Source organism: Nomascus leucogenys, chromosome 13, assembly GCF_006542625.1.
Source record: "Nomascus leucogenys isolate Asia chromosome 13, Asia_NLE_v1, whole genome shotgun sequence".
In the NCBI taxonomy this organism is placed as follows: Eukaryota; Metazoa; Chordata; class Mammalia; order Primates; family Hylobatidae; genus Nomascus; species Nomascus leucogenys.
The window spans coordinates 88,532,651-88,558,396 of NC_044393.1; the positions used below are offsets into that span (position 1 = coordinate 88,532,651).

The following is a 25,746-nucleotide window of genomic DNA, read 5'->3' on the forward strand; positions in this document are numbered from 1 at the left end:
GGCTGATTGGTGGGCACAGGATTTCCTTACGGGGTGTGAGCATGTTCTGGAATTAGACAGTGGTGAGGGTTGTGAATATACCAAAAGTCTGAATTGTGGGCTTTAAAATGGTTAAAATAGCGAATTTTATGTTATTTAGATTTTAGTTCAATAAAAGTTTTTAAAAACTTTGATGGAATTCTTTTTTTTTTTTTTGACACGGAGTCTCATCCACTCTGTTGCCCACGCTGGAGTGCAGTGGCAAGATCTCTGCTCACTGCAACTTCTGCCTCCCAGGTTCAAGCAATTCTCCTGCCTCAGTCTCCCGAGTAGCTGGGACTACAGGTGCGTGCCACCACACCCAACTAATTTTTGTATTTTCAGTAGACATGGGGTTTTACCATGTTGGCCAGGCTGGTATCAAACTTCTGGACTCAAGTGATCCACCTGCCTCAGCCTCCCAAAGTGCTGGGATTACAGGCATGAGCCACCACACCCAGCCTGATGGAATTTTCTACCCCCATAATGGCATGGTGACGTGAAGTTACAATTTAGTTGACTTAAAAGAAGGAAAGAACATGTCATTATTTTTTCAACCTCTGAATTTGTGGGCCAGGAGTCACACCTATTCCATAACGCTAAGAAAAGGAAACGGAGTCAATATCCTGAGACACAGGGGAAGGCAGGACAGAGCCATTCAGAGATGGGGACATGCACTTTGTTAGAAAGTAGTAAAAAACAAAACAAAACAAAAAAACACACACAAAATAACCCTGCCCTGAAGACCAAGGTGCTGGCCAGGCTGCGTTTGAAATCTTTGCAGACCTCTACTTAAGCTCACTCTAAATCTGATCAAGTTTCCTGTTGGACCTCCTTGACAGCATGTGACATGGAGGTGCACATGCTGGGGTTCCCTAGGGAATTTTAGCTGTCCACTGTAAGAGTCTATGAATCTGAGGGGGTTTGAAAGCAGAGGGTTTACTACTTGCTACACCCTCATGGGACAAAACTGCGTCCTGAGAGGTAAGTAGTACATCCCCTGCTTGCTCCTGGGAGTATAGCTGGTGCAGCCTTAGTCACCCGAGCTCCTCAAGGAGGGCCGTCTTAGAAACTCTACAGTCGCTCAGGGATAGAGGGCAGGTTTTTTGTTTGTTTGTTTTTGTTTTTGTTTTGTTTTGTTTTGTTTTGACGGAGTCTGGCTCTATCGCCCAAGCTGGAGTGCAGTGGCACGATCTCTGCTCACTGCAAGATCTGCCTCCCGGGTTCATGTCCTTCTCCTGCTTCAGCCTGCCGAGTAGCTAGGACTACAGGCACCCACCATGATGCCTGGCTAATTTTTTATATTTTTAGTACAGACGGGGTTTCACAATGTTAGCCAGGCTGGTCTTGAACTCCTGACTTCAAGCGATCTGCCTGCCTCGACCTCCCAAAATGCTCGGATTATAGGCGTGAGCCACTGCGCCCGGCCTAGGGTGGGGAGTCTTGATGGGCTTTATCTCAATTGTGGTGTCCATTTTCATGAGCACCTCCTTCTTGAGGAAGCGGACCCTTTCAGAGCCCTAAGGGTCATTGCCTTTTGGGCTCCCCCCAAAACAGACCCTGACACAAGGATTTAAGTGCAAGTAATTTATTTGGGAAGTGATCCCAGGAAGCATCAGGAGAGGAGCAGGGAAGCTGACAAGGGCATGCAGGGACTCTGGGAGGCTTAGATCCTACCTCTGATAGGTCCTGAAGTATTGTGATTGACTTTCGGAAGGCTCCTAAGGTCAGCTCCACTGCCGATGCGTTGGTATTACACCGTTGTTACTCCTTTTTTTTTTTTTTTTTTTTTTGAGACGGAGTCTCGCTCTGTCGCCCAGGCTGGAGTTCAGTGGCGCAATCTCGGCTCACTGCAAGCTCCGCCTCCCGGGTTCACGCCATTCTCCTGCCTCAGCCTCTCCAAGTAGCTGGGACTACAGGCGCCCGCCACCACTCCCGGCTAATTTTTTTTTATATTTTTAGTAGAGACGGGGTTTCACCGTGGTCTCGATCTCCTGACCTCGTGATCCACCTGCCTCGGCCTCCCAAAGTGCTGGGATTACAAGCGTGAGCCACCGCGCCCGGCCTTACTCCTTTTTTATCTCAACGGTTTATTTCAAGAGTTTCTTTGCTGATCTGCTCCCAAACTGCTTTGTACCTGGTACCAAAGTTAATTTTCCTAAAGCATGGTGTGATCCTGACCTTTCTTTGCTCAAGCATCTTTGATGCTTCCTTGTGCTTACATGAAGTCTGAAGCTTTGGGCCTGATGTTCCAATGGGGCACTGCTCTAGGAACGGGGGATATAGCAGTGCCTCTACCCTCGCCCCACAGCTGGCCATCTGGTTGGGGATCAAACAATGACAGTAGGATGTGGCAAGTGCTATGGGAAGAGAGGTGGAGAGTGTTCCAAAGGCCCAAAGGACAGGTGCCACAGTCTGGGATCACAGGAGCCTTAGGAGGCAGGGATTGCTGGTCATGCACGTATTCCATTCTCCCCTTCTTCCTAACAGAATCTCTGCGTTATTGAGTGTGGCAATGGCTTTAGCTAATTGCCACTATACTCCACAGACTTACTTGAGATAGATGTGTCCAGCAGAAGGTAAGTGGAAATCATTGGGGGTTCCAGAAAAACTCTTTAAAGGAGTCTGATTCAACAAGAGGCATGCTCTTTTCCCCCTGGTTCTTCCTACTTTCTGTAATCTGGTGTGCAGGTGTGATGGCTGGAACCACAGTGGCCATAATGTGACCATGAGGGAATCCTGAAGATGTAGGCTATATACTAAGGATGATGGCGAGCAGAATGAGAGAAAGAGCTAGGGTCCTTGATGATCTTAAAGCTCTCAATCCAGCCCTGGGCTGATCACCTCTAGACTTCTTTCAGATAAAAAAAAAAAAAAAACCAAAAACCAAAAACCTTCTTTCTAGTTAAACTCTTACTGGGGTTTTCTGTTGTAGTCTGCTGAACCTACTCTGAATGAATGCAGTATCCTAGAGACTGCAATCAGAAGCATTAGCAGAAATTTGGTAGGCAAACTAGGGTGCATGGGGGCTACAAGGAGGGGTTAGAAGGACCAAGGAGGAGATGTGTTCCAGGCAGAAGGAAGACAGTGTTCAAAGGCCCAGAGGAAAGAGTCAGAATAGTTGGGTGTGTCTGGGGCTGGCGGAGAAGGGGTGGGAGGAGAGGAAGCCTTAGGTAGGAGCAGGACTTCGACCATGAGGGACCTTGAGGCCGTGTAAAAAGATGGCCTTAATCCACAGGTAAAGGGACCCCTGAAGGAGTGGTGAGTTTGCACTTTAGGGAGATGCTGTGGGTGCAGATGGGGAGGGGCTGGATAGGAAGGAGCAAGAGTGGAGGCTGTGAGACCCCTTAGAAGGCTGCTGCTGTGGTCGGGCAAGAGAAGGCGTTGGCTTGTACTTGACCAGTGGCTAGAGGGATGGAGTGCAATGGGCAGACTAAGAGTTTAAAAGGGGCCAGGCACCGCAGCTCACGCCTGCAATCCTAGAACTTTGGGAGACCCAGGTGGGAGGATCGCTTGAGCCCAGGAGGCCGAGGCTGCAGTGAGCCGTGATTTCGACACTGCACTCCAGCCTGGGCTACAGAACGAGACCCTGTCTCAAAAAATAAAAATAAAAATATTTTTAAAGGGAGAATTCACAGGAGTCAGTGGCCTATTGGATTTGGGGGAGGGAGCAGGAGGAGCTGGGGATGAGGAACTGTAGACTGAGACAGGAACCATAGGGGGGACTGAGAATGGTGGGGGAGGAAAGAGGATCAGGGCTGGAGGCGTGGGTCCTCAGGCGACGCGAGGTCAGCTGAGGCAAGGGGCCAGTGAAGGCTCCGGTGGGAGCCCTGGCCGGGGAGTCAGACACCTGCCAAGCACACACCTGCCTGACGCCGCCTTCGGAAATGTCCTTGACCTCAAAATTCCACTTCTCAGCCTCACCTGGGGGCATTGTCAGCTAATATATGTGAAAGTCCCTGGCGCTTAGTAGGTGCTCAATAAATGTTAACTGAATCTGCAACGTCGCTTCGCTCGCTCCTTTAGACTCCACTCTCTCTGTGCTCATCGTTCGGACGCTTCTCTCCTTTATCCAGAATTTGGGGGAAAAGTCACAGTCCCTACCACTCTGCTCTGGCTCCACGGCAGCCTGGAAGAAATGCGCTCATCTTCCCTGAGCCTCTCTGAACTGTCCCCGTGAACTTTATTCTCATTTTCACAGATGATGAGCAGGCGGCTGGGGAGGTGGAGCTGAGTTAGAACCAGGTCTCCCGGCTCCAAGACTGCGCTCCCAGCCCGGCAGCAACCGGCCTCCAGCCCAGGTGGCGGGGTCGGGGACCCGGCTGTCCCCGCTCCTCCTCCCTCTCCGCCCCCGCCCCGCCCCGCCCGGGTCCACAGCTCACGGCTCCCGCGCGCCGCCTCGCGCTCCTCCCCAGCCCGGCTGTGCGTGGAGGCTGCGGCTCGGCGGGGTAGGGGCTGAGCGCACGGCGGCGGCACCCGGCGCAGAGGCTCCGGCGCGGGGAGCCGGGCTTAGCCCCGGCCTGCGAGCGCCGGTCTTAGCCCACCCGAGGCCGGCCTGGGGGGCCCGCAGGGCGCGCGGAGCGCCGAGTGCGCGTCGGGCTGGGCCCCGCACCCCGGTGCAGGAGCGCGGGTGCGGCGCGGCGGAGCGCCCCGCATGGAGCCGGCCCGGGAGCCCCCCTCGCGGGCCCGGCCGCCGCCGCCGCCCCTCGCCGCGCGCCCGGTGCCCGCCCCCGCCGCCCCCAGGCCGCGTTCGCCCGCAGAGGCTGAGGCCCGCGGCCCTGAGGGGCTACTGCGGCGATCCGGGTCGGGCTACGAGGGCAGCACCAGCTGGAAGGCGGCCTTGGAGGGTAAGCGCGGAGCGGCCTCCCTCTCCTGGCCCAGGGACCCCTGCTCAGGCCCGACCCGGGACCCGGAGGCGGTCAGAGTCACCTTGGCCGCTGTCCCGGAGGGGAGCGCTAGGAGCGCGGCGCCGGGACGCGGCGGAGTCATTCATTTCAGGGTGGCCAGACGCCGGTTCGTGGGGTGGGGTGGGAGGGAACCGGGGGCCACCGCGAGTCACAGCCTCGACCCCGCCTCTGCTGCGACTCCCTGTCTGACCTTGGAGCGGGCTTCACGCTCTGAGCCTTCGTCTCCTCACGCATGAAGGGGACAGCCACTGCCTGACACCCACCTGACAGGCGTGTTGAGAGGGTGGCAGAATCTGTGGCCGTGAACACGCTTCGAGTAAAGTAAGAAAGCTGGAGACCCCAGAGGTGGTGCCCGCCCCTGTGAGAGCCGCGGGGACCCCGTGGTGGTGGGGCATGTGGGGAGGGCAGGGCAGGGGTGGAGAATCCATGAGAGGCTCTTCCTTGCAAGATCAGGGGTCACACCTACTCCTCCATCAGACTGCCTCATGGAGGGACCCCTGGCCTGCCTCGGGGGCAGTAACCCAAGTAGAGAATTGATTTCAAGTTCATGAGCTCTTTTAGGAAACTTGTATTAGCTGCCGCCGGCGGCGTATGGTGTGGAAGATGCAGGAGTTGGTGAGAGGGTGGCTGGCCCTTTGGGTGCTTCTCAGGGTGCTCCTGGCACCCTGAATCCAAGGACAAGGAGGACCTGGGCAGCATTATCTAGGGAAGCCCGGAGCCTGGATCACCCATCCTTAGGGAGGCAGTGTCAGAAAAGGAGGGCTTCCCAGGAGTAGGTGACCTCTTAGCGGGCATGGAGACAGAGGGGAAGGTGTTCCAGACCCAGCGCATGACGTATTCCGGGCCAGGTGGTCAGAGCTACTCTGTCCCATGTGGGAACTGAGCCCTGGAGTACTGGGATGGGGCAGGGTGGAGAGAGACGGGCCTGAAGGACCCAGACGGTGAAGGGTCAGCCAGGCCTTGCCCAGGAGCTTGGACTTCGCTCTGAAGGGGCCACTGAGGGGTGGAGACGGTGGGTTTGCCCTTGGAAGACTGATGGTGGCCCAGAGGGGTGGGACCGAGGCTCAAGGTCAGGGAGGGGGTGGGGCAGTGGACCAGGAGGGACATGACCAGCACCTGGGCCAAGACAGGTCATGGGGCTGCTGAGGATGGCGACGTGGGGATGGTAATGCCAGCCTTCTGCACAAAGGCTGTGGGGCAGGGGACGTGCACTGTCCGAGGAAGGGCTGTGCAGACTCTGAAGCTGGACCACCAGGCAGTGGCAGGGACAGAGGAGGCGAAGATGTTGCGTCACCGAGGGGAAGAGCTGTAGCAGAGCTGTGGGTTGTGAAGAGTTGTGTGGAATGGATGGAGGTGGTCAGACACCCCCCTGTGACGCTGTCTCCGGCTTTACTGTTGGAGTGGCCCTGTGTTCCCACGCTTCACTCCTGCCAAAGCTATTTCTTGAAGTTGTTCCCTCCTCTTGCCTGTGTTTCTTCATTCATTTATTCGTCAGCATTTCTGAAGGGTCTGCCCTAACCTTAACCCCAGCCCCCATGGTAGGGCTGCTTCTGGGCTGCTGTGGCCCTTTAATGCCTCCTGCTTGCTGTTCCTGTCCACCTCCTGCCCTGACTTCCACCCCCTTGTGCTTCCTCCTCCCCACTGTGGCTGGGCTACCCACCTGCCAGTCAGGCTGCAGAAGAGACCACACACCAAGCTGGAAGGTCACCCAGAGGCTGCCTGGGGCCCTGAGTCAAGCCGGCTCCCATGCTTAGCATCTTCGTGTGGTCCAGCCTTGCCTCACCATGGCCCCCTGCCTTGCCTTGCTCTCTGACTCATGCCACCTGCAGTCCCCTCCCCCTCCTTCCCCTGGTCTCCCCAGGAGCAGTCCCACTCCTGATGGCCTGTGGTCCTTGGGCGCTCAGCATCTCGGGCCTACGGACTTTTCCCGTAGGAGTTTTAGGATCTGGAGTCTGAGTCTGGCCAGGGGTCTCCCTTCTGCCAGTTCTCTGAAGGTCTACTTGGGTGCCCCCAAGCTCCTCTCTTCTGAGAGGAGCCTGGGAAAGGAGCCTGAGAGGAGACAGAGGGAAAGGTGTCCCAGACCCAGAGCACGACCTGTTCCGGGCCAGGTGGCCAGAGCTAGTCTGTCCCATGTAGGAACTGAGCCCTGGAGTACTGGGGTGGGGCAGGGTAGAGAGAGACAGGTCTGGAGGACCCAGACGGAAGGAGAGGTCCTCTTCTGGAGGACCTAGAAGAAAGGAGCTCATGGAGCACGGCTGCTCCTCTCCAGGGTGCTGCTGCACTGGCCCAGTGCTGGCTTTCGTACTGGTCTCCATCATACATTCATTCTTTCTGCAACATCCGGGTACCATTCTGGGTCCTGGGCACATTTGTGTTCTCTCAGAGGTTCCAGGACAGGGACTGAGGCAGTGTGGGGAGGTGCGGGGAGCAGAGCATCTGGTAAAGCTGGGGCAGAGCCTTCCATTGCCACAGGCTGGCGGGCTTTCCAACTTCCTGGACCATTTGCTTCCTCATCTGCTAAGTCAGGTCAGGATTTCTACCTCTCAGGTAGACAGAGGCCCTGGAGTGTGGGCTGTGTGTACAGTGACTCCTCTTCCCAGCTGTCTGGCTTGGCCTCCTGCAGCCCCTGCTGGGGGAGCCCAGGCCTAACTGCAGCACTTGGACTTCTGGTCAGCCTCCCTTGATTCTGCTTCCCACCCCAAACCTGAGTCCAGAGTTCAGGTAATGAAACACTGTCAACGAGAGGAGGGATCTATCCTTTGGGGACCCAGGGTTATGCTGCCCCTGCTTAGCCAAGCACTTGTCTTGAGAGAAATGGGACATTTTCTGACTTGACTGAGCTGAACCCTCCAAGAAGTCTCTGCTCCTTTATCACCATGTGCCCAACGCACATCAAGCACCCGCTACGTGCTGGAGCCGTGCTGGAGCCGTGCTGGAGCCGTGCTGGAGCCGTGCTGGGGCTTTCATAGTCATCATCTCAGTCCTCACCTCTCCCCTTGCAGGGGGCTGGTGAGTGTTCTGTTTCATAGATGAGGGAGCCAAGACTGAGACTGATAGCCTAAGTGTCTTGCCCAAGGACATCCTTGGTTGCTAACACATGAAAGCCCTGTTGTGAAGGCTCTGACCCCTTCCTGCATGGCCAAGGACATCAGCCTTGGTGAGGCTAGCTGGGGACCATCAAATTCCCACACACACGTTCTCCTCCTTCTGCTCCCCACACAACCCTGCCACCTCCAGCATTGACGTTTCCCTCCTTATGGGTTAAATGAGTCAGAGCGCTTCTTAAAGCAGAAAGCTGGGATTACAGCCCGGATCTTTAAGACTTTTCTGAGATGAATAACTAGCTTTATAAACAGGAAGCCAAACAGAAGTTGCCTTAATCAAGTCTTTTCTCTCACTGTAGATATGAACCTTTCCTTCCAGCCTGGGGTATAAGGCTAGAAAAGGTGACCCGGAGAGCCCGCCTGGGTTCTGGGAACAAGAGAGATGATTCAAGATGGGGATATTTCTGGCATTGAGAGTGGCAGTGGGGCAGAGTGGCCTGGGGGTACGGGAGAGGGGACAGAGTGAGCCTGCATGCCTCAGCCTATAGATTTTTCAGTGCTCACCGATTCTAAATTTTTAATGTTGAAAGTTTCTTGATTAGGCATAAACCCACAACTTCCTGATCAAAACCACACACATGCTTTTAGCCTCTTAAAAATTTAAAAATTACCAAACTTCACATTTGGTAGTTTTTAACTACCAAGATTATGCTTGCCAGGCTGTGTCCCTGATGACTTAGAGACAGCAGCATGGGCCTTTTTTGGGATATGAGTGTGAGGATGATGGGAGCTTTGTCTGGGCCTGGGAGTCAGGTTTTTTCAGTTGTTCCTTCTAATATTAGGTGAAATCACACACATTTAGAAACCTAAATAAACTACACCCTTAAACGCCATCTAATATGGGCCACGGCATAGTGGGGAACAAGTAATGAGTTAGACATTTGTTAGAAGTTGAATTGTGTCCCCACCAAAAAAGAGATATTGGAGTCTTAATCTCTGGTACCTCTGAATGTGACCGCATATGGAAATACAGTCTGGCAGATTATTTGTAGTTAAGATGAGGTCAGACTGGAGTAGGGTGGGCCGTAATCCCATATGAACTGGCATCCTTATAAGAAGATGGTCACATGAAGACAAGGGCACTGTATTAGTCCGTTCTCACACTGCTAATAAAGACATACCCAAGACTGGGTAATTTATAAAGGAAAGAGGTTTAATGGACTTACAGTTCCACATGGCTGGGGAGGCCTCACAATCATGAAGGAAGGTGAAGGAGGAGCAAAGACACGTCTTACATGGTGGCAGGCAAGAGAGTGTGTGCAGAGTAACTGCCCTTTATAAAACCATCAGATCTTGTGAGACTTACTCACTATCACAAGAACAGCATGATTTGGGAAAAACCTGCCCCCATGATTCAATTACCTCCCACCCCATGACACATGGGAATTATGGGAAGTACAATTCAAGATGAGATCTGGGTGGGGACATAGTTGAACGACATAAGACACACAGAGAGAATACCATGTGATGATAAAGGCAGAGATTGGACTGATGTGGCTGCAAGCCAAGGAGTGCCAAAGTCCGTCAGCAACCACTGGACACTAGAAGAGGCAAGGAAGGAGCCCCTGCAGAGGTCAGAGGAAGCATGGTCCAGTGCAGCATCTAGAGAAATTATCCCTGAAAGGCCGGGCGCGGTGGCTCACGCTTGTAATCCCAGCACTTTGGGAGGCCGAGGTGGGCGGATCACGAGGTCAAGAGATCGAGACCATGGTGAAACCCCGTCTCTACTAAAAATACAAAAAATTAGCCAGGCGTGGTGGCAGGCGCCTGTAGTCCCAGCTACTCGGAGAGGCTGAGGCAAGAGAATGGCGTGAACCCGGGAGGCGGAGCTTGCAGTGAGCCGAGATTGCGCCACTGCACTCCAGCCTGGGTGACAGAGTGAGACTCCGTCTCAAAAAAAAAAAAAAAAAAAAAAAAAAAAAAATTATCCCTGAGACATAATGAAGAGGCACCTCAGGTCTGGCAGTGCTGCAGATACATCTACCGATCCCTCTTCCCTGTGTGGTCTTTCCTACAAATTCAGTTGAATTTAAAGTTGACCAAGGATGTTGTCATTTGGTGTAACTAAATTTCTCCCATAGTTTTTGAGTCCCAGTGGGTGCTCTGTAACGTGCAGGGCAATGACGCAGCCCTATTTCAGGGAATCTGAAGGTGAGTAAAGCACAGCCCTTACCCCAAAGGAGCCTAGGGCTGATGGTCATCATCACACTGATGGCCTGTGTAATCACCGCGAGTTGATTGAATAGAGTTTAGCACGCCAGGCACTGTGCTAAGCACTGTATACTGAATTCCTATAACTCTCTAAGAGACAGGTAGATATTATCATTACCTCATTTTCAAGATGAGGAAAATGAACTACAATAGAGGCTAAGAAACTTTACCATCCATACACATCTAGAAAGTGGCAGAGCTAGGATTTGAACCCAGGCAAAGTGATGTCAGATGTTATGCTCTTATCTTCAGTGCACAAAGGATTACAGCATCAATGATAGAGAAGAGGCTAATAGAAGGGAGAAGAAGGATGCACTCAGCATGCTCACCATAGGCAGCCATCCTGTAGCTCCAGGAAAGTGTGATGAAGCTGCCACCAAGGACAGCAGAGCAGGAACAGAGAGCCCAGTCCTCCAGTGCAGGCTGAAGCCTCTGCTCTTACCATGTCTGAAGCTACCCACCCAGGACTCCTGGTCACTTGCCAACATAGACCTTGCCAATAGGAAAGACTGGAAATGTTTGTTGGACTTGCAGGTCAAGATGGCGAACTGAACACATGCATTTTTTCTTTTTTCCTTCAGAAGCCCACTAATACAACAGTAAAGGGGCCGGGCGCAGTGGCTCACGCCTATAATCCCAGCACTTTGGGAGGCCGAGGTGGGCGGATCACCTGAGGTCAGGAGTGTGAGACTAATCTGGCTAACATGGAGAAACCCCAACTCTACTAAAAATACAATAGGTTAGCCAGGCGTGGTGGTGTGCACCTATAGTTCCAGCTACTTGGGAGGCTGAGGCAGGAGAATCACTTGAGCCTGGGAGGTGGAGGTTGCAGTGAGCCAAAAAAAAAAAAAAAAAAAAAAAAAAAAATTAGCCAGGCATGGTGGCACGTGCCTCTAATCCCAGCCACTCAGGAGGCTGAGGCAGGAGAATTGCTTGAACCCGGGAGGCGGAGGTTGCAGTGAGCCGGGATTGCACCACTGCACTCCAGCCTGTGTGACAGAGTAAGACTCCGACTCAAATAAAAAAACCAAACTAAACCAAACCAAACAGCAAGGGGATTTTTAAAAGGCCATAAGGACAAGAACAAGAGAGAAAATAGCAACAAAATAGAGAGCTAGGGAACAAGTGGATAAATGGTAACTGACTTCACCCCAACTGAGAAAGTCCAGAGAGCAGAGGAGCCACCTGAGCCTCACGGGAGGACCTCTAAGGCTCAGGGGTTGGTGGCAGTGCTTGAAGATGGGGCTGAGAACAGGAGGACTGGTGTAAATTTCTTTAAGGAGGATTTAGATTCCCATTCTGTACAGATTCTCCCCAGCCCTGGTAGGAACCTGAGGTGAAATCTCTCAAGAAAGAGGGCTTCAGCCGGGCATGGTGGCTCCCAGCACTTTGAGAGGCCGAGGCTGGCGGATCACCTGAGGTCAGGAGTTTGAGACCAGCCTGACCAACATGGTGAAACCCCATGTCTACTAAAATTACAAAAATTAGCCAGGTGTGGTCGTGGGCGCCTATAATCCCAGCTACTCAGGAGGTTGAGGTGGGAGAATTGCTTGAACCCAGGAAGCAGAGGTTGCAGTGAGCCGAGATCGCACCACTGCACTCCAGCCTGGGCGACAGAGCGAGACTCTGTCTCAAAAAAAAAAAAAAAAAAAAAAGGAAGGCCTCTAGACATCACCACCCTGAGAACAAGCAACTAAGCCAACATTTACATACTGAATGCTGAGGACAGTGTCCCAGCCTCTTCCCTCAGCTAGCCCTGTATTCTCCTGGGGAGAAAACAGAAAAGCCTCCTCCATGGACTGTCATCTGTCCAAGAGGAAAAACATAATGAAATTAGCATTCAGAGAATCCCAAGAATCAGCCCAGCCAAATCAGTCTACTGTGTCCCCCACAGTTAATAAGCCCCTATCTATGGGCTTGGAGGCTCCAATGAACTCATTAGTCTTCCTGCCTTAATCATGAACAGATAACTGTGGTCCCCAGACCCCTGAGGAAAGTCTCTAACATGGAAGCTCAAGACCAAAACAGAGGTTATACAGGGAGAAATAATTTTTCTGCTCATTCCCCCACCCCTCCAAAAAACCTGTCAGTCATATCTTCAGAGAGAAGAGATAAGAGAAAGTATTGCATCATTAAAACAAGAATAGGATTCTTTAAGAGGGGGTATTCATAGAGCAGCAGCAACAAAACCAAACAAACCTTGGAAATTAAAAATATAGTCACAGAAATTAAGAACTCAGTAGAAGAGTAGGATGATAAAATTGAGAAAATGTTCCAGGAAATAGAGCAAAAAGGCAAAGATATAGCAAACAAGAGGGGAAAATAAGATGAGAAATTTGGAGGACCAATCTAAGAGATCCAACATTTGAAGACTATGACTTCCAGAAAGAAAACAAAACATGGAAGAGAAGAAATCATCAATAATATAATTAAAGAAAATTTCCTGGCTGGGCATGGTGGCTTACCCCTGTAATCCCAGCACTTTGGGGGCCGAGGCGGGTGGATCACCTGAGGTCAGGAGTTCAAGACCATCCTGGCCAACATGGTGAAACCCCATCTCTACTAAAATTACAAAAAATTAGCCAGGTGTGATGGCAGGCACCTGTAATCTCAGCTACTTGGGAGGCTGAGGCAGGAAAATTGCTTGAACCCGGGAGGTGGAGGTTGCAGTGAGCTGAGGTCATGCCATGGCACTCCACCCTGGGCAACAGAGGAAGACTCTCTCTCAAAAAAAAAAAAAAAAAAAAAAAAAAAAAAAAAAAAAAAAAAAAGAAAGAAAAGGAAAATGAAAAAAAATTTCCTGGAACTGAAAAACATCACTTTCCGAATTGAAAGGGCCTACTAGAGTAGATGAAACAGACCAAACCAAGGCATGGCATGCAGTGATGAAATTTTAGAACATTGTGCAATGAAGACCGTAAAAGCATCTAGAAAGAAAATAATTAAGCAATTGAAAAGGATCATGGGTGAGAATGGATCTAGACTTTTCAAAAGCAACAATGGAGCTAGAAGACAATTAAGTAATACCTTCAAAATTCTGAAGGAAAATTATTCTTGATCTGTAATACTCAGTCCTCTGAGTTCACAATTCCATGGGCAACATTCACCAGTTCACCATGGAACACAATGAGAAGCTTTGCTCCTCGGATTTGTGCAGTGCAGTGGTTTTGCTCTACCCTTCCTCAGGCAGCCATTGGATGATGTGCTTCACCAAGATGAGGGAGTAAACCAAGGGAGGGGAAGACATGGGAGAAAAGGAACAGAGGAGCCAACATAGGAGAGAGGCAGAGAAATCCTCAGGCTGCTGGTGTGGGGAGACCCTGGATGGCAGCTGGGCTTAGAAGGCAACTAGTCAGATTCGAGCAGGTCAGAAAGTTCCAAGGGACATTTCTTCAAGATGGTCGTTATGGCCTGCATGTTGGTTTCCTCCACAAATTTATAGGTTGAATCACTAACCTCCAACGTGATGATATTGAGGTGGGTAATTGAGCGGTAATTAGGTTTAGATGAGGTCATGAGGGTAGAGCTCCCGTGATGGAATTAGTACCCTTATAAGAAAAGGAAGAGACACCAGAACTTCCTCTCTCCGCTATGTGAGGACACAGTAAGAAAGCAGCTGTCAGCAAGCCAGGAAATGGGCCTCCACCAGAACCTGACCATGCTGGCACCCTGATCCAGCCTCTAGAACTATTAGGAGAAATAAATGTCTGTTGTTTAAGCCGCCCAGTCTATGACAGTTTGTTATAGCAGACTGAACTAAGACCAAAGTGAAAGAGTGATTCCGATTTTGTCTCATCATGAAAGAGGCATTTTGGTGTTGAAATAATGATATACATACAGAAACTGAGCAAAGGGAAAAGAAGACCAGGATTAACAGGGAAACAAGAAGTTCTATGCAAATGATCATAGCACACAGCATGGCTTTGCTGAGAGTACTGTTTACGCTGAGCTAAGAATATAACACCGAAGTATCAAGCTAATACAAACTATGATATTGAGAGGGCAGGGACTGAGTGGTCAGGGTAGAATGGTAATGCAGAGAATTAAGTCTGCATCATTATAATGTAAAGTCAATAAATTATATCTAAAACAGAAAAAAATCTAGAAGTATTTACGTACACATGGCACTTAGAAATTTGGAGCTAATACCAAAAGAGTCAGCTAAAAGAGTTGAAAGTGGCTGGCTTTGGGGAAGAAGCAATGTTATTACTACTATTATTAGTTTTTGGAGACAGAGTCTCGCTTTGTCGCTCAGACTGGAGTGCACTGATGCGATCTTGGCTCACTGCAACCTCTGCCTCCTGAGTTCAATCGATACTTCTGCCTGAGCCTATCGAGTAGCTGGGATTACAGGCACACACCACCACACCCGGCTAATTTCTGTAATTTCTGTAGAGACAAGGTTTCACCATGTTGCCCAGGCTGGTCTCGAACTCCTGACTTCAAGTGATCTGCCTGCCTCAGCCTCCCAAAGTGTTGGGATTACAGGTGTGAGCCACTGTGCTCCGTACTATTATTTTTTAAATGAAGCCTTTTAGAATTTCTCGATTCCTTAAATCTGTGCTTTTCAGACTATCCTTGGTGAAGGAAACAGGTTTCTTTTCAAAATCCTTTGTAAAATGTAACACAAATGAATAACTAGCAACAGGCACTTGGATGTCGGGTAATGCTGAATTGCTACAGATTCTTCCTCTCAATTTTGGCACTTATATCATGATGGACAAGTAACAGTTTACAGACAAACATTGAGCTGCAGAGGCACTGTTTTCATCTATGATTTATGTATAACATTGACTGAAAAAACACTTTCAAAATGGGTGCACAACAATGTAACTATACTTAACTGTGCACTTAATGGTTAAGATGATAAAAAAAAAATCCAAACAAAATTGTTAAGGGAATTCACACCTGCTAGGAGGGCTGTAATCAAAACAATGCAAACCAACAAGTATTGGTGAGGATGTGGAGAAACTGGAACCCTCGTCTGTTGCTGGTGAGAATGTAAAATTATGCAACCAATGATGGAGTTAGTGGTTCCTCAGAAAGAACTACCGGTAGCGGCGGTGGTGTCGGCAGCGTCTGTAGCGAAGAATTTGGCGCGATGTCTCACACCATTTTGCTGGTACAGACTACCAAGAGGCCAGAAGGCAGAACTTATGCTGACTACGAATCTGTGAATGAATGCATGGAAGGCGTTTGTAAAATGTATGAAGACATGTGAAAAGAATGAATCCCAACAGTCCCTCTATCACATATGACATCAGTCAGTTGTTTGATTTCATCAATGATCTGGCAGACCTCAGCTGCCTGGTTTACCGAGCTGATACCCAGACATACCAGCCTTATAAAAAAAGACTGGATTAAAGAGAAGATCTACATGCTTCTTCGTCGGCAGGCTCAACAGGCTAATAAATAATTGTATTGGAAGCATTAGAGGGGTTGGGGGTGGGCTTGGAACACAGATGTGTACAGTGTGCTGTAGCGGAAGTTTTGTATCATAGTAATCCTGCTTCCACTTTGTTATACTCTAGCCAAGATTGGCTGTATTAGATGAAATGTGAGGATCTTGTTCAGTCGGAACCCCCCGTTGCCCCCTCTTTTTTTCTTTTGTTTCTTTTTTTTTACTTAAACATTTTTATGATGATTTACATGGAAGTTGTTCTTCGTCAGTTAATGTTGGTTCCAGTCCTTCAACTGTTTATATCTACTTTATAACATTCACTGTAGTAACCCTTCTTCAAGATGCGGTGGGGGATGGAAACGCAGTTTAGCCATGTCCTCAAGATAAAATTTTGGTAAAAATAAATAAGTGTTCTTTAGTAAAAAAAACAAAACAAAAGAACAACAACAACAAAAAACCTACCATGTGATCCAGCAAGTCCACTCCTAAGGATATATCCAAAAGAATTGAAAGCAAGGACTTGAACAGATACTCATACACCATGTTCATAGCTGCATTATTCACAATAGCCAAAATGTGGAAACAGCCCAAATGTCTACCAACAGATGAATGGATAAACACAACGTGGTCTTGCTATACGATGGAACATTATTCAGCCTTAAGATGGAATGAAGTTCTGACATATGTGACAACATGGATGAGCCTTGAAAACAATCTGTGAAAGGAACCAGACACAAAAGGACAAATACTGGATGTTTCCTCTTATATGAAATTCCTAGAGTGGTCCAATTCATAGAGACAGAAAGTAGAAGGGTGGTTGCCAGAGGCTGGGGAGAGGAGGGGATAGGAGTTGTTTAAGGGGACAGAACTCCTGTCTGGGATGATGAAAAAGTTTGCAAACAGACAGTGATGATGGTTGCACAACATTGTGAATGTACTTAATGCCACTAACCGTACACTAAAAAATGGTTAAAATCGCAAATTTTATGTTATATATTTTCATCACAATTTTTAAAATGCTTAAAATACCCTATGCTTAAATTCTAAAAGGGTTATCTCATTAAATATAAAATGAGAATATTAAATTATAACAAAATAAAATAAATACATGAAAATAACAAAGAGAGAACCCAGAGGATCAGGAAGAGGATGGATGGTGTAGAGGTGGGCGAATTTTAGGAAGTATCTATGGAGGACGTGGAGGAGGAGACTTCGGGAGCAGAGATTCAGTAGCAGGGCTGTGAGGGTTGAATGGGTTATTTTGAGGAACCCATGTGGCTGAAACCTGCGACCGCATAGAGAAGCGGCAGGAGATTCAAGGTGGAAAGCTCTGACCATCACTGAAGATTTTGTGAGCAGTGGGTAGCCCAGCAGGGAGGGTTTCAAGCCGGGGAAGTCACAGAATCTGAGCTGCGCTCTACAGCAGTGGATCGCAAACTCCAGCCTGCATCAGAATCACCTGGAGGGCTTGTTTAAACACAGCTTGTTGGCCGGGTGTGGTAGCTCACGCCTGTAATCCCAGCACTTTGGGAGGCCAAGGCGGGTGGATCATTTGAGGTCAGGAGTTCGAGACCAACCTGGCCAACATGGTGAAACCCCATCTCAAAACAACAACAACAACAAAACACAGCTTGCTGGGCTCTACCTCCCCCTGTTTCTCATTAGCAGGGTGTGGGGCTGGCGGTGGGACTGGCGGTGGGATGGGGGGTGGGATGTTGAACCCCTCTCTCTTCTCCTAGACACCACCACACGCCTCCTGCTGGGTGCCATCGCGGTCCTTCTGTTCGCCATCTTGGTGGTGATGAGCATCTTGGGTGAGCATGCATGTCAGAGCATTTATGCAAGTCAGTTTGCACGCTCCTTGTTAAAAGCACATCTAATTAGTTAAAGAAAGACTCTAGACATTCCAAGAATCCTGTGGGGGACTAAGTAAGTAGAAAATACATAGTGTCAGTTGTTGAGATTTTAGCTTAAAATAATATATTCACACACAGACTATACATGTCCCCTTTATCAAGCCATGCAAGTAGAGTGGAGATGTTACTTTGGTATTATTTTGTAAGTGCTGTGAGAACTCAGAACAAACTTGGGGTAGGTTAGGAAGACAGTGCTTCTTGGAGGAGACGGTTTGGGAATAAGGACCTTTAAGGATCATATTCAGCCAGGCGCAGTGGCTCATGCCTGTAATCCCAGCACTTTGGGAAGCTGAGGTGGGTGGATCACCTGAGGTCAGGAGTTTGAGATCAGCCTGGCCAACATGGTGAAACCCTGTCTCTACTAAAAGTACAAAAATTAGCCAGGTATGGTGGTGGGTGCCAGTAATCCCAGCTAGTTGGAGGCTGAGGCAGGAGAATCACTGGAACCTGGGAGGCAGAGGTTGCAGTGACCTGAGATCGCGCGCCACTGCACTCCACCCTGGGCGACAGAGAAAAACTCCATGTCAAAAAAAAAAAAAAAAGATCACATTCAGTCAGCAAACATTTATTGAGTGCTGCTGTGTGTTAAGCTCTGGGCTAAGTGCTAGAGTTAAAAAGAAGACAAATATAACATTGTCTCCTCTGTCCAGGGGTAAGTGCAATAATAGAGGTATTACTGCCCAGTGGCTTCCCAGAAGGAAAAAACATGTGCACTGAACCCTGGAGAATGAATAGGAGTTTTCCAGAGATTAGGAGGTAGAGAGTGCTAGGGAGGAAAAAACTTTTCCTCTGCCCTCTTAAGTTCAGTGTCTGGGGGCCTGTAAATTAAACTATCAAAGACAAATTAGCAGGAGAAAAGGTAACCAATGTTTATTAATATTAATGTTCATGGGAGTTCACAGATAATAAGTGAAACTCAAAGAAGAATTTAGACTCAGGGGCTTATATACCTTTTTAACAAATGAAAGAGGGCTTGGGTTTCAAGGGCTGGTAAATTGAAGGAAGTAACTAGGAAATATATAGAGGAACAATGGGAGATAAAGGCTATTTGGGTAAGGTTTGCTTATGCAAACTAATCCTGGTGTTGATTCCTTGGCATGTTTGATGATGAGTCACTCTTCCCTCCCTGGTTTAGGGTGGGCAGTGGGGGTATGAGAGGGTATGGGGTGAGGGATGGGGAGTGAGGAGTAGGGCAGCACCTTCCCCAAAGGGAAATTTATGCCCTACTTTTAGGCAGATGAGAGGGCAGAGAACCCTTCCTGTTGATTCTGAATTGCCTTCAGCTTAAAATGATCCATATGTCAAAGTGGCATATTTTAGGGTGGCATATTCTGGACCCCATCAAGGGAATAGAATATTCTAAGTGGGAGAGGCCTGAGAAACAGAGTGTGTGTGGAACTGAAAGGGCTGGATAAATGAAAAAGGTAGAAACTGCAACTAAGACCATGTGAGGCTATATGAACAGGGAATCTGATTCCTTTTAAGAGATTCAAATACAAGTGTATTGTAGCTTCTGAAGGGTTTGCAAAAATGATTTTAGTGCCTCTGTCTTTAATCTTTGAGAAATGCCATAAGACCAGAGGTGGAATCCACAAAATGGGGGAAAAGTCCACCAGTATGATCAATTTTTACCAAACCCTCCCCTATAGGGCTTGTACGACAAGGAGAGGGGTTCTGAGTGTTTAGAAATGGATATGGCAGCCGTGTGCATTGGCTCAAGCCTGTAATCCCAGCACTTTGGGAGGCCAAGGTGGGTGGATCACTTGAGGTCAGGAGTTTGAGACCAGCCTGGCCAACATGGTGAAATCCTCTCTCTACTAAGAATACAAAAATTAGCTGGGCATGGTGGTGTGCACCTGTAGTCCCAGCTACTCGGGAGGCTGAGGAAGAACCACTTGAACCTGGGAGGCAGAGGTTGCAGTGAGCTGAGATTGTGCCACACACTCCAGCCTGAGTGACAGAAGAGACTCCGCCTCAAAACAAAACAAAACAAAACAAAACAAAACAAACAAACAAAAAAGGCAACCACTGGGCCTAACTTAAATTCACTTGGAGTAGTTCCTACAAATTAAATCAGTTTCCTTTTCTCCTCTTACTAGGTTGGGAGGCCAGAGACATGGCTAATATGATTTCAATAAAGCACAACAGTCTCTTAGGAGATCCTTGCGGAAAGGCAGTTGAAATGTAGCCACACCATGGTCAGTACTCCCAGGTGGACTTGCATCTCACTGAACAGATATATATGCCCAGGGGGTGTCGATGAATGAATTGGTGTCTGTGTGGCTGGAGATCCCTAGGGGCTTGAGTACCAGAGGCCTGTTCTTGGCTCTGTCCTGGTCTACATTTTAATCAATCACTTGTATGAAAACAAACAAAAAGTACGCTTATGGAATTTGCAGCTGACACAATCCAAAAACACAATCCCATATGACAGATGGGTGAAAGAAATCAAGATTAAAATGTATCTTGAAAAACTCAAATGATGGGCCAAAGTGAATGAGATAAATGTGGAAAAAATAAATATAAGGTTCTGCATTTGGATTTAAGAAGTTATTTTCACATGTTCTGACACTGGGGGAGACCTGGCTTAGAATCAGATCATATGAAAACAATCTAAGATTGTGGATTAATTCCTTTTGGCAAGGAGGCCCTTTGAGAAGCTTCGGGCTTCCTTCCCAGAAAAGTCCATGTATGCACATACCCGCTGATCTGTTCGTGGAAGCAGTCTGCAGACTGGAGATCCCATGACAACTGGAAGACAGCATGGTGGTCACTGTTGCTGCTGGTAGAGCCACATCTGATGTGTCCCGGTCTGTCCTGGTGGCAGCGATTCAGTGGTAACATGGGGACATTGCAGTGAGCAGGCAGGATGGAGAGCAACCCTTGCCAGGAATCATGGGAGAGATGGCATCTGTTTCAACCTGGATGAGGGAGGCTGGTGTGCTTCTTCGAGTAGGGGGGTAGAAGACAGAGCGGGTGTCTCTGGGTCACTCCAGAGGCCTTAGACCAGCATGTCTAGGTCACAGGGGGACAGGTTGGGACTCAACATTTAAGAACTTTCCATGCACACTGACAGCAAGGGGGTTAAAAAAATAAAAATGAAAAGAACTTCCCAGCAGTTCAGTGGTGGAATGGCAGCCTTGGTAGCTAACATGGGCGTGGTTAATAACAGCGGGCAGTCTGTCCTGCTGTTGGTACCTGGCCTAGCTGGAAAGAGAGGACACATGGCCGCCAGGCCTCTTCCCAGTCTGAGTTTCTGGCGTTCCATGCCTCTGGGAGTTTGGAGACAGAAGAGATCCTAACCCAGGGGCTACCCTGCTGCCACTTCCCCTCGTGGTGACGCCCCTGCCAGGCTTCCCACAGTCCCCTTTCTCATTCATTTAGTGGCCACCCTTTTACCTCCAGGCACCAGGAGAGGACAGCCATGTCTGCAATGTCCCTGGAGGACACCAAAGCTGAGGCAAGGGAGGGAGCCACAGAAAGCAGAGTGGGACTCGGGCAGGGGGCGGGCAGGGCCGAGCCGGTCTCTTCCCTGCAGCTTCCAAGGGCTGCATCAAGTGCGAAGCGCCCTGCCCGGAGGACTGGCTGCTCTACGGAAGGAAGTGCTACTTCTTTTCCGAGGAACCCAGAGACTGGAACACAGGCAGGCAGTACTGCCACACCCACGAGGCGGTGCTGGCTGTGATTCAGAGCCAGAAGGAGCTGGTGAGTGTGCCAAGGTGAAGGGGGGTGGAGGAAGGGACCCTCAGGGCCTCCAACCTTGACTCTAGGGGACAGCCACACCCTAAAGGATGCAGTGTTCCCTGTGACACGTCTCCAAAGCCACCCACCTGCTGCATAACCACTGGGGGTGTGGGCAGACCTCACGGTCTGGGCAGGTCAATGAGTGGCTCCAGTTTCCACTTCCATTGTCAAATCCACCTATTTCAATCCAAGGCCCACTGGTTGAGGTCACTTAGTATTATAAACCATAAGAAGTACACGTTATAAAGCTGGTGATGTGATATCCACCTCCAGTACCAGCTACTCAGGAGGCTGAGGCAGGAGGATCACTTGAGCCCAGGAGTTGGAGGCTAGTCTGGGCAACATAGTGAGACCCCAGCTCTACAAAAAGTAAAAAGAAAATTAGGTGGGCATGGTGGAGTGTGCCTGTAGTCCCAGCTACTTAGGGGGCTGAGGCAGGAGGATCACAGGAGTTCGAGGCCAGCCTGGGTAACATAGCAAGACTTTGTCTCTCTTTTTTCTTTTGAGACAGTCTCACTCTGTCGCCCTGGCTGGAGTACAGTGGTGCAGTCTGGGCTCACTGCAGCCTCCGCCTCCTGGGTTCAAGTGATTCTCGTGCCTCATCCTCCTGAGTCGCTGGGACTGCAGCTGGGCGCCACCACGCCTGGCTACTTTTTGTATTTCTAGTAGAGACGGGGTTTCGCCCTGTTGGCCAGGCTGGTCTCGAACTCCTGGCCTCAAGTGATCCACCCGCCTAGGCCTCCCAAAGTGCTGGTATTACAGGTGTGAGCTACCACGCCCAGCCACAAGACTTGTCTCTTAAGAAAAAAAAAGAATTACAATTATAAATGCATTGTGAAATGTGAAAACACATTGTCATTTTCTAAAGATCCAAATCAGGACATGGTCTCTCATTTAACATCCAAAACAGTTTTAGCAACAGAAACGTGAAAGAAACACAATTAATGGAGTCTATTGGCCATTTTGGACTTTGAGGTTAACAGTGGTGTTAACCAAAATAGAAGATAATCTAAAAATCACTTCTGTTTGCCTTTCATACACAGTATGATATCCCCAGTCTGCAGGGAAAGTCCCAGAAATTTGCAGGTAGGACAACCAACCTGAACATTGAGATTTGTCCCAGATCATCCAACCAGTGGGCAATCCCCAAGCTTCCTGCAAATCAGGAATGCTGGCCTGCTGAGCTTGGAGGACAAGCCCTGTACAGTCTTCCTGGCCAGTGGGCATGCACACAGAGCCAGGGTCCCTTTCAAGCTGTCGGAGGCAATTGTGAGGTCAGCCAGCAGCTTGGAGCCGAACTCTGGCAGCGTGACTGCAGAGGATCCTGTAACCCTAGCTCCTCACTTTCGGGATGCAGCGAGACAGCAGTCACTCTCCTGGCATCTGTACATCACGAGAGCCAGTATCTTCCAAGCTGAGGTTTGTCTTGGGATGTGACGGCGGTCAGGAGACCGCATCTGACCCTGAGGTGTCCCTCTTTCCTCGGTGCAGGAATTTATGTTCAAGTTCACGCGGAGGGAGCCCTGGATTGGACTACGCAGAGTTGGGGACGAATTCCACTGGGTCAACGGGGACCCGTTTGATCCGGACACGTGAGCTGAGGCTTCATCTTCTGGCCACCGAGCTTAGACTGAGAAAGGCCTGACTCACCCCCTGGACACAACTCCCGAAGAGAGAAGCCCTTGTTTTGTGCTAGCTAGAGAGACTAGTCTCGGGGTCCAGCAGTGTGCGCTAGAGACCCAGCCATGAAAATGTCTGTACTTCTCCCTCTCTCATAAAAGTCCAGCCTGGCTTGGTGGCTCTGCCCTGCAAAGCCATCGGAGCTTCGCGGTGTCTGGCCCAGGGTGTCTCCACCCTTGAGTCCGCGATCTGTGCAGCCTGGCGCCCGTCGGCTCCACTCAGTGTGGCACAACCACATCCCATTCACAGAACGGGACAGAGAACGGGAGGGTGGGCCCTGGATGACCTCACCCCATGGGCCAGAACTTAGTCACATGGCCGCACCTGGCCGCAAGGGAGGATGGGAGATGCGCCTCTGTCCTGGGCAGCCACGTGCCCCCTAAGCACTGTAGCTGTGGAAGAAAGGCGATCTGAAGGCAGGCACCTGGGAGTGTTCTAGGCCACATTTTACTGGCGAACACATCTCTTGATGGAGGGAGCGCTGCTGAGGTGGTGGTGTGTGCCGTGGCGGTTTTGTAAGACTCAAGTGGTGTGGATGTGAGTGTGTGATGCCGGGTCTGGTGTGTGGTGTGGGGGCGATGGTCACGGGTGGAGTGGGTGGCAGATGTGTGGCTGTGGCAGTACAGTGATGACTGTGTGGGGCGTGGGGAAGGAAGTGGTGTAGGACTAGAGAAATGCAGGGAAGCGGGTATAGGGGAGTGGGACCCGCAGAACAGATCCTGTGGCTGGAGGAATAGGCTCTGAGGTGCCAGCGGAGGGCATGGGGTGGGGTGGGGAACACAGCTCCTAACCCGATGATGATGACACGTGAGCGTCCCCAAGGCAGGGGCTAAAGCAGAAGGGCATCTGAGACCCTCGGATCCTCCTGGTTGCCAGAGGTGGCCATCAGCTGCCCTCCCAGCTGAGGATGGCTTAGGCAGTCACGCCCATGGCAGCCCTGGAGGCAGGGGCATTCATGATGCTTCCCCTCCTCCTCCTTTTCCTTATCTCAAGCACTCTTCATTTTTGCCCCTTACTCGGGCCTCAGTGCCCCTTCCTTTTCTCACTCCTTTTGCTGTACCCCTCTCAGGTCTGCTCTCTCAGAGTGGCTGAGGAGGTCTTGCACTTTGCACCCCTCTCCCTGCCGTTCTGGAAGCTTCTTGTTCTCAGAGCCCTGCAGGCTGGGGTCTGTGGTGTGCTGACCACCTGGCAACCAAGGGGCCTTTGGCCACATTTCTCAGACACTGCAGAGGTTCTTTCCCTTGCACACCTTCTTGGGGTCCTTCCAGTGCCGTCTGTTGTGAGGGTCTACCTCCAGCCTCGGCAGGGATCAGAGGTCCGGGTGAAAAACTAAGGCTATGAAGAAACCTCTGAGGCTGGAAAGGGGTGATTTTACATAGGGGAGAATCCTCCCACCACACACATCTGTGTGTGATGTCAGTGAGTTCCTGGGCAACACAGCCTCAGTTAGCCCATATTGGGGTTATTGCAGCTTACCCCTAACCTGTGAAGGGTAGCTGACTTCAGCCAGCTCAGCAGAGCTCCTCTTGTGTGCTCGACTCTGCACACTGCAGGGAGCCAAGATGAGAGGGCACAGAACTCACTGCTCAGGAGCTGGCTGCTTTGGGGACCTGTGTGGACAGACAGGTAGAGGCCCCAGGGGGCTATGGGAGTGCCCCACAGAGCAGGCAGGGGACTGTGGGGAAGTAGGGTGGGCAGAGAGTGGCCCTGAACTGGGTGCCATGGAGCCTGGGATATGTGAGCCGACCCTGCAAGGACATGGAGAATGGGGAAGTGCATGTGTGTCCAGGAAATGTCTGAGCGGCATGCCAGGGTGGCTGGAGCTACGGTGCACAGAGTAGGGAGACAATGGGATGCCAAGCTAGAACAGTCTGTAGGCCCAAATGTCCTAGAAGGCAGCTCCAGTGATGAAGTGAGGGAGGGATAGGTCACAGGGCCTCCATGGCCTCCCCTGCCACTGGGTTTTGGGCTGAATGTTCCAGATCATAAACCTCTGGTCTTCTCTCCTGGCCACAGGTTCACCATTGCAGGTCCAGGGGAGTGTGTCTTCGTGGAGCCCACCAGGCTGGTGTCGACGGAGTGTCTGATGACCCGGCCCTGGGTGTGCAGCAAGATGGCCTATACGTGAGGTGGGTGGGGCCAGAGGTGGCTCCGCCCCCAGGCCTGTGGGAGGCATCTGCTCCAGACCTGCCTCCAGCGGAGTCGCCTGCCCTCTGCAAGGCGAAGCGGTGGGTGGGTGGCTTCCGCCCCAGGCCCCTCTCCCAGGCCCTGGCCCTCTGAGTCCCTGGTTCCTGGCCTCCTTTGTCTCCAGGCAGGTCGTGTGGCTCAGCAGTTAAATCCCATATGCTAGGTAGTGTAGGCATCTGCTCACCTACACACACACACATGCATACGCACACACACGCACAGACACTCTCCCCTCTGAAGCTCAGTGTCCATACTGAGCCACCCCACAGATCTCTCTCCAGCCCCCTAGAAGCCCTCTCCTCACTGCAGCCCTGGTGCTCTGGGGAAGGAGGGGCATTGACAGGTGGTTTGACTGTTCACCTAGCAGCCCCGCTTCCCCAGTGGTTTCTCTCCTGGCTGCGGGCGGAGGTAGGCTGGGAAAGCTTCCCCCTCACCTAGGCCAGGCCAGCCCTGGGCCCCAGAGGTCCCCTGCATCCCCCTTCTTTGCCTTGCCTGGGTTCTCAGGCAGGGCCCCTGCTGTGTCCGTGGTGCTGTTGTATTGGTCACTAACGGAATAAAGAGTTAATAACTTGTGTCCA

General features: G+C 50.5%; 1 protein-coding gene and 1 pseudogene across 1 annotated transcript; both read left to right on the forward strand.

Moving 5' to 3' along the window:
- Nucleotides 1-4,395: 4,395 nt before the first annotated feature.
- CLEC2L (C-type lectin domain family 2 member L) lies at nucleotides 4,396-25,746 on the forward strand. The gene is made up of 5 exons (XM_003261414.4): nucleotides 4,396-4,865; nucleotides 17,381-17,455; nucleotides 21,096-21,262; nucleotides 22,793-22,893; nucleotides 24,998-25,746. Exons 1-5 carry the CDS (start codon nucleotides 4,673-4,675, stop codon nucleotides 25,107-25,109), a joined length of 648 nt encoding a protein of 215 aa, XP_003261462.2. The 5' UTR covers nucleotides 4,396-4,672; the 3' UTR covers nucleotides 25,110-25,746.
- Nucleotides 14,788-16,103, forward strand: LOC101179448 (annotated as a pseudogene).

Coding starts and splice junctions, on each gene's coding strand:
- CLEC2L (XM_003261414.4), top strand. CDS start 4,673: ATGGAGCCGGCCCGGGAGCCCCCCTCGCGGGCCCGGCCGCCGCCGCCG. Junction 17,456..21,095: donor GGTGGTGATGAGCATCTTGG/GTGAGCATGCAT, acceptor TCTTCCCTGCAG/CTTCCAAGGGCTGCATCAAG. Junction 21,263..22,792: donor TTCAGAGCCAGAAGGAGCTG/GTGAGTGTGCCA, acceptor TCCTCGGTGCAG/GAATTTATGTTCAAGTTCAC.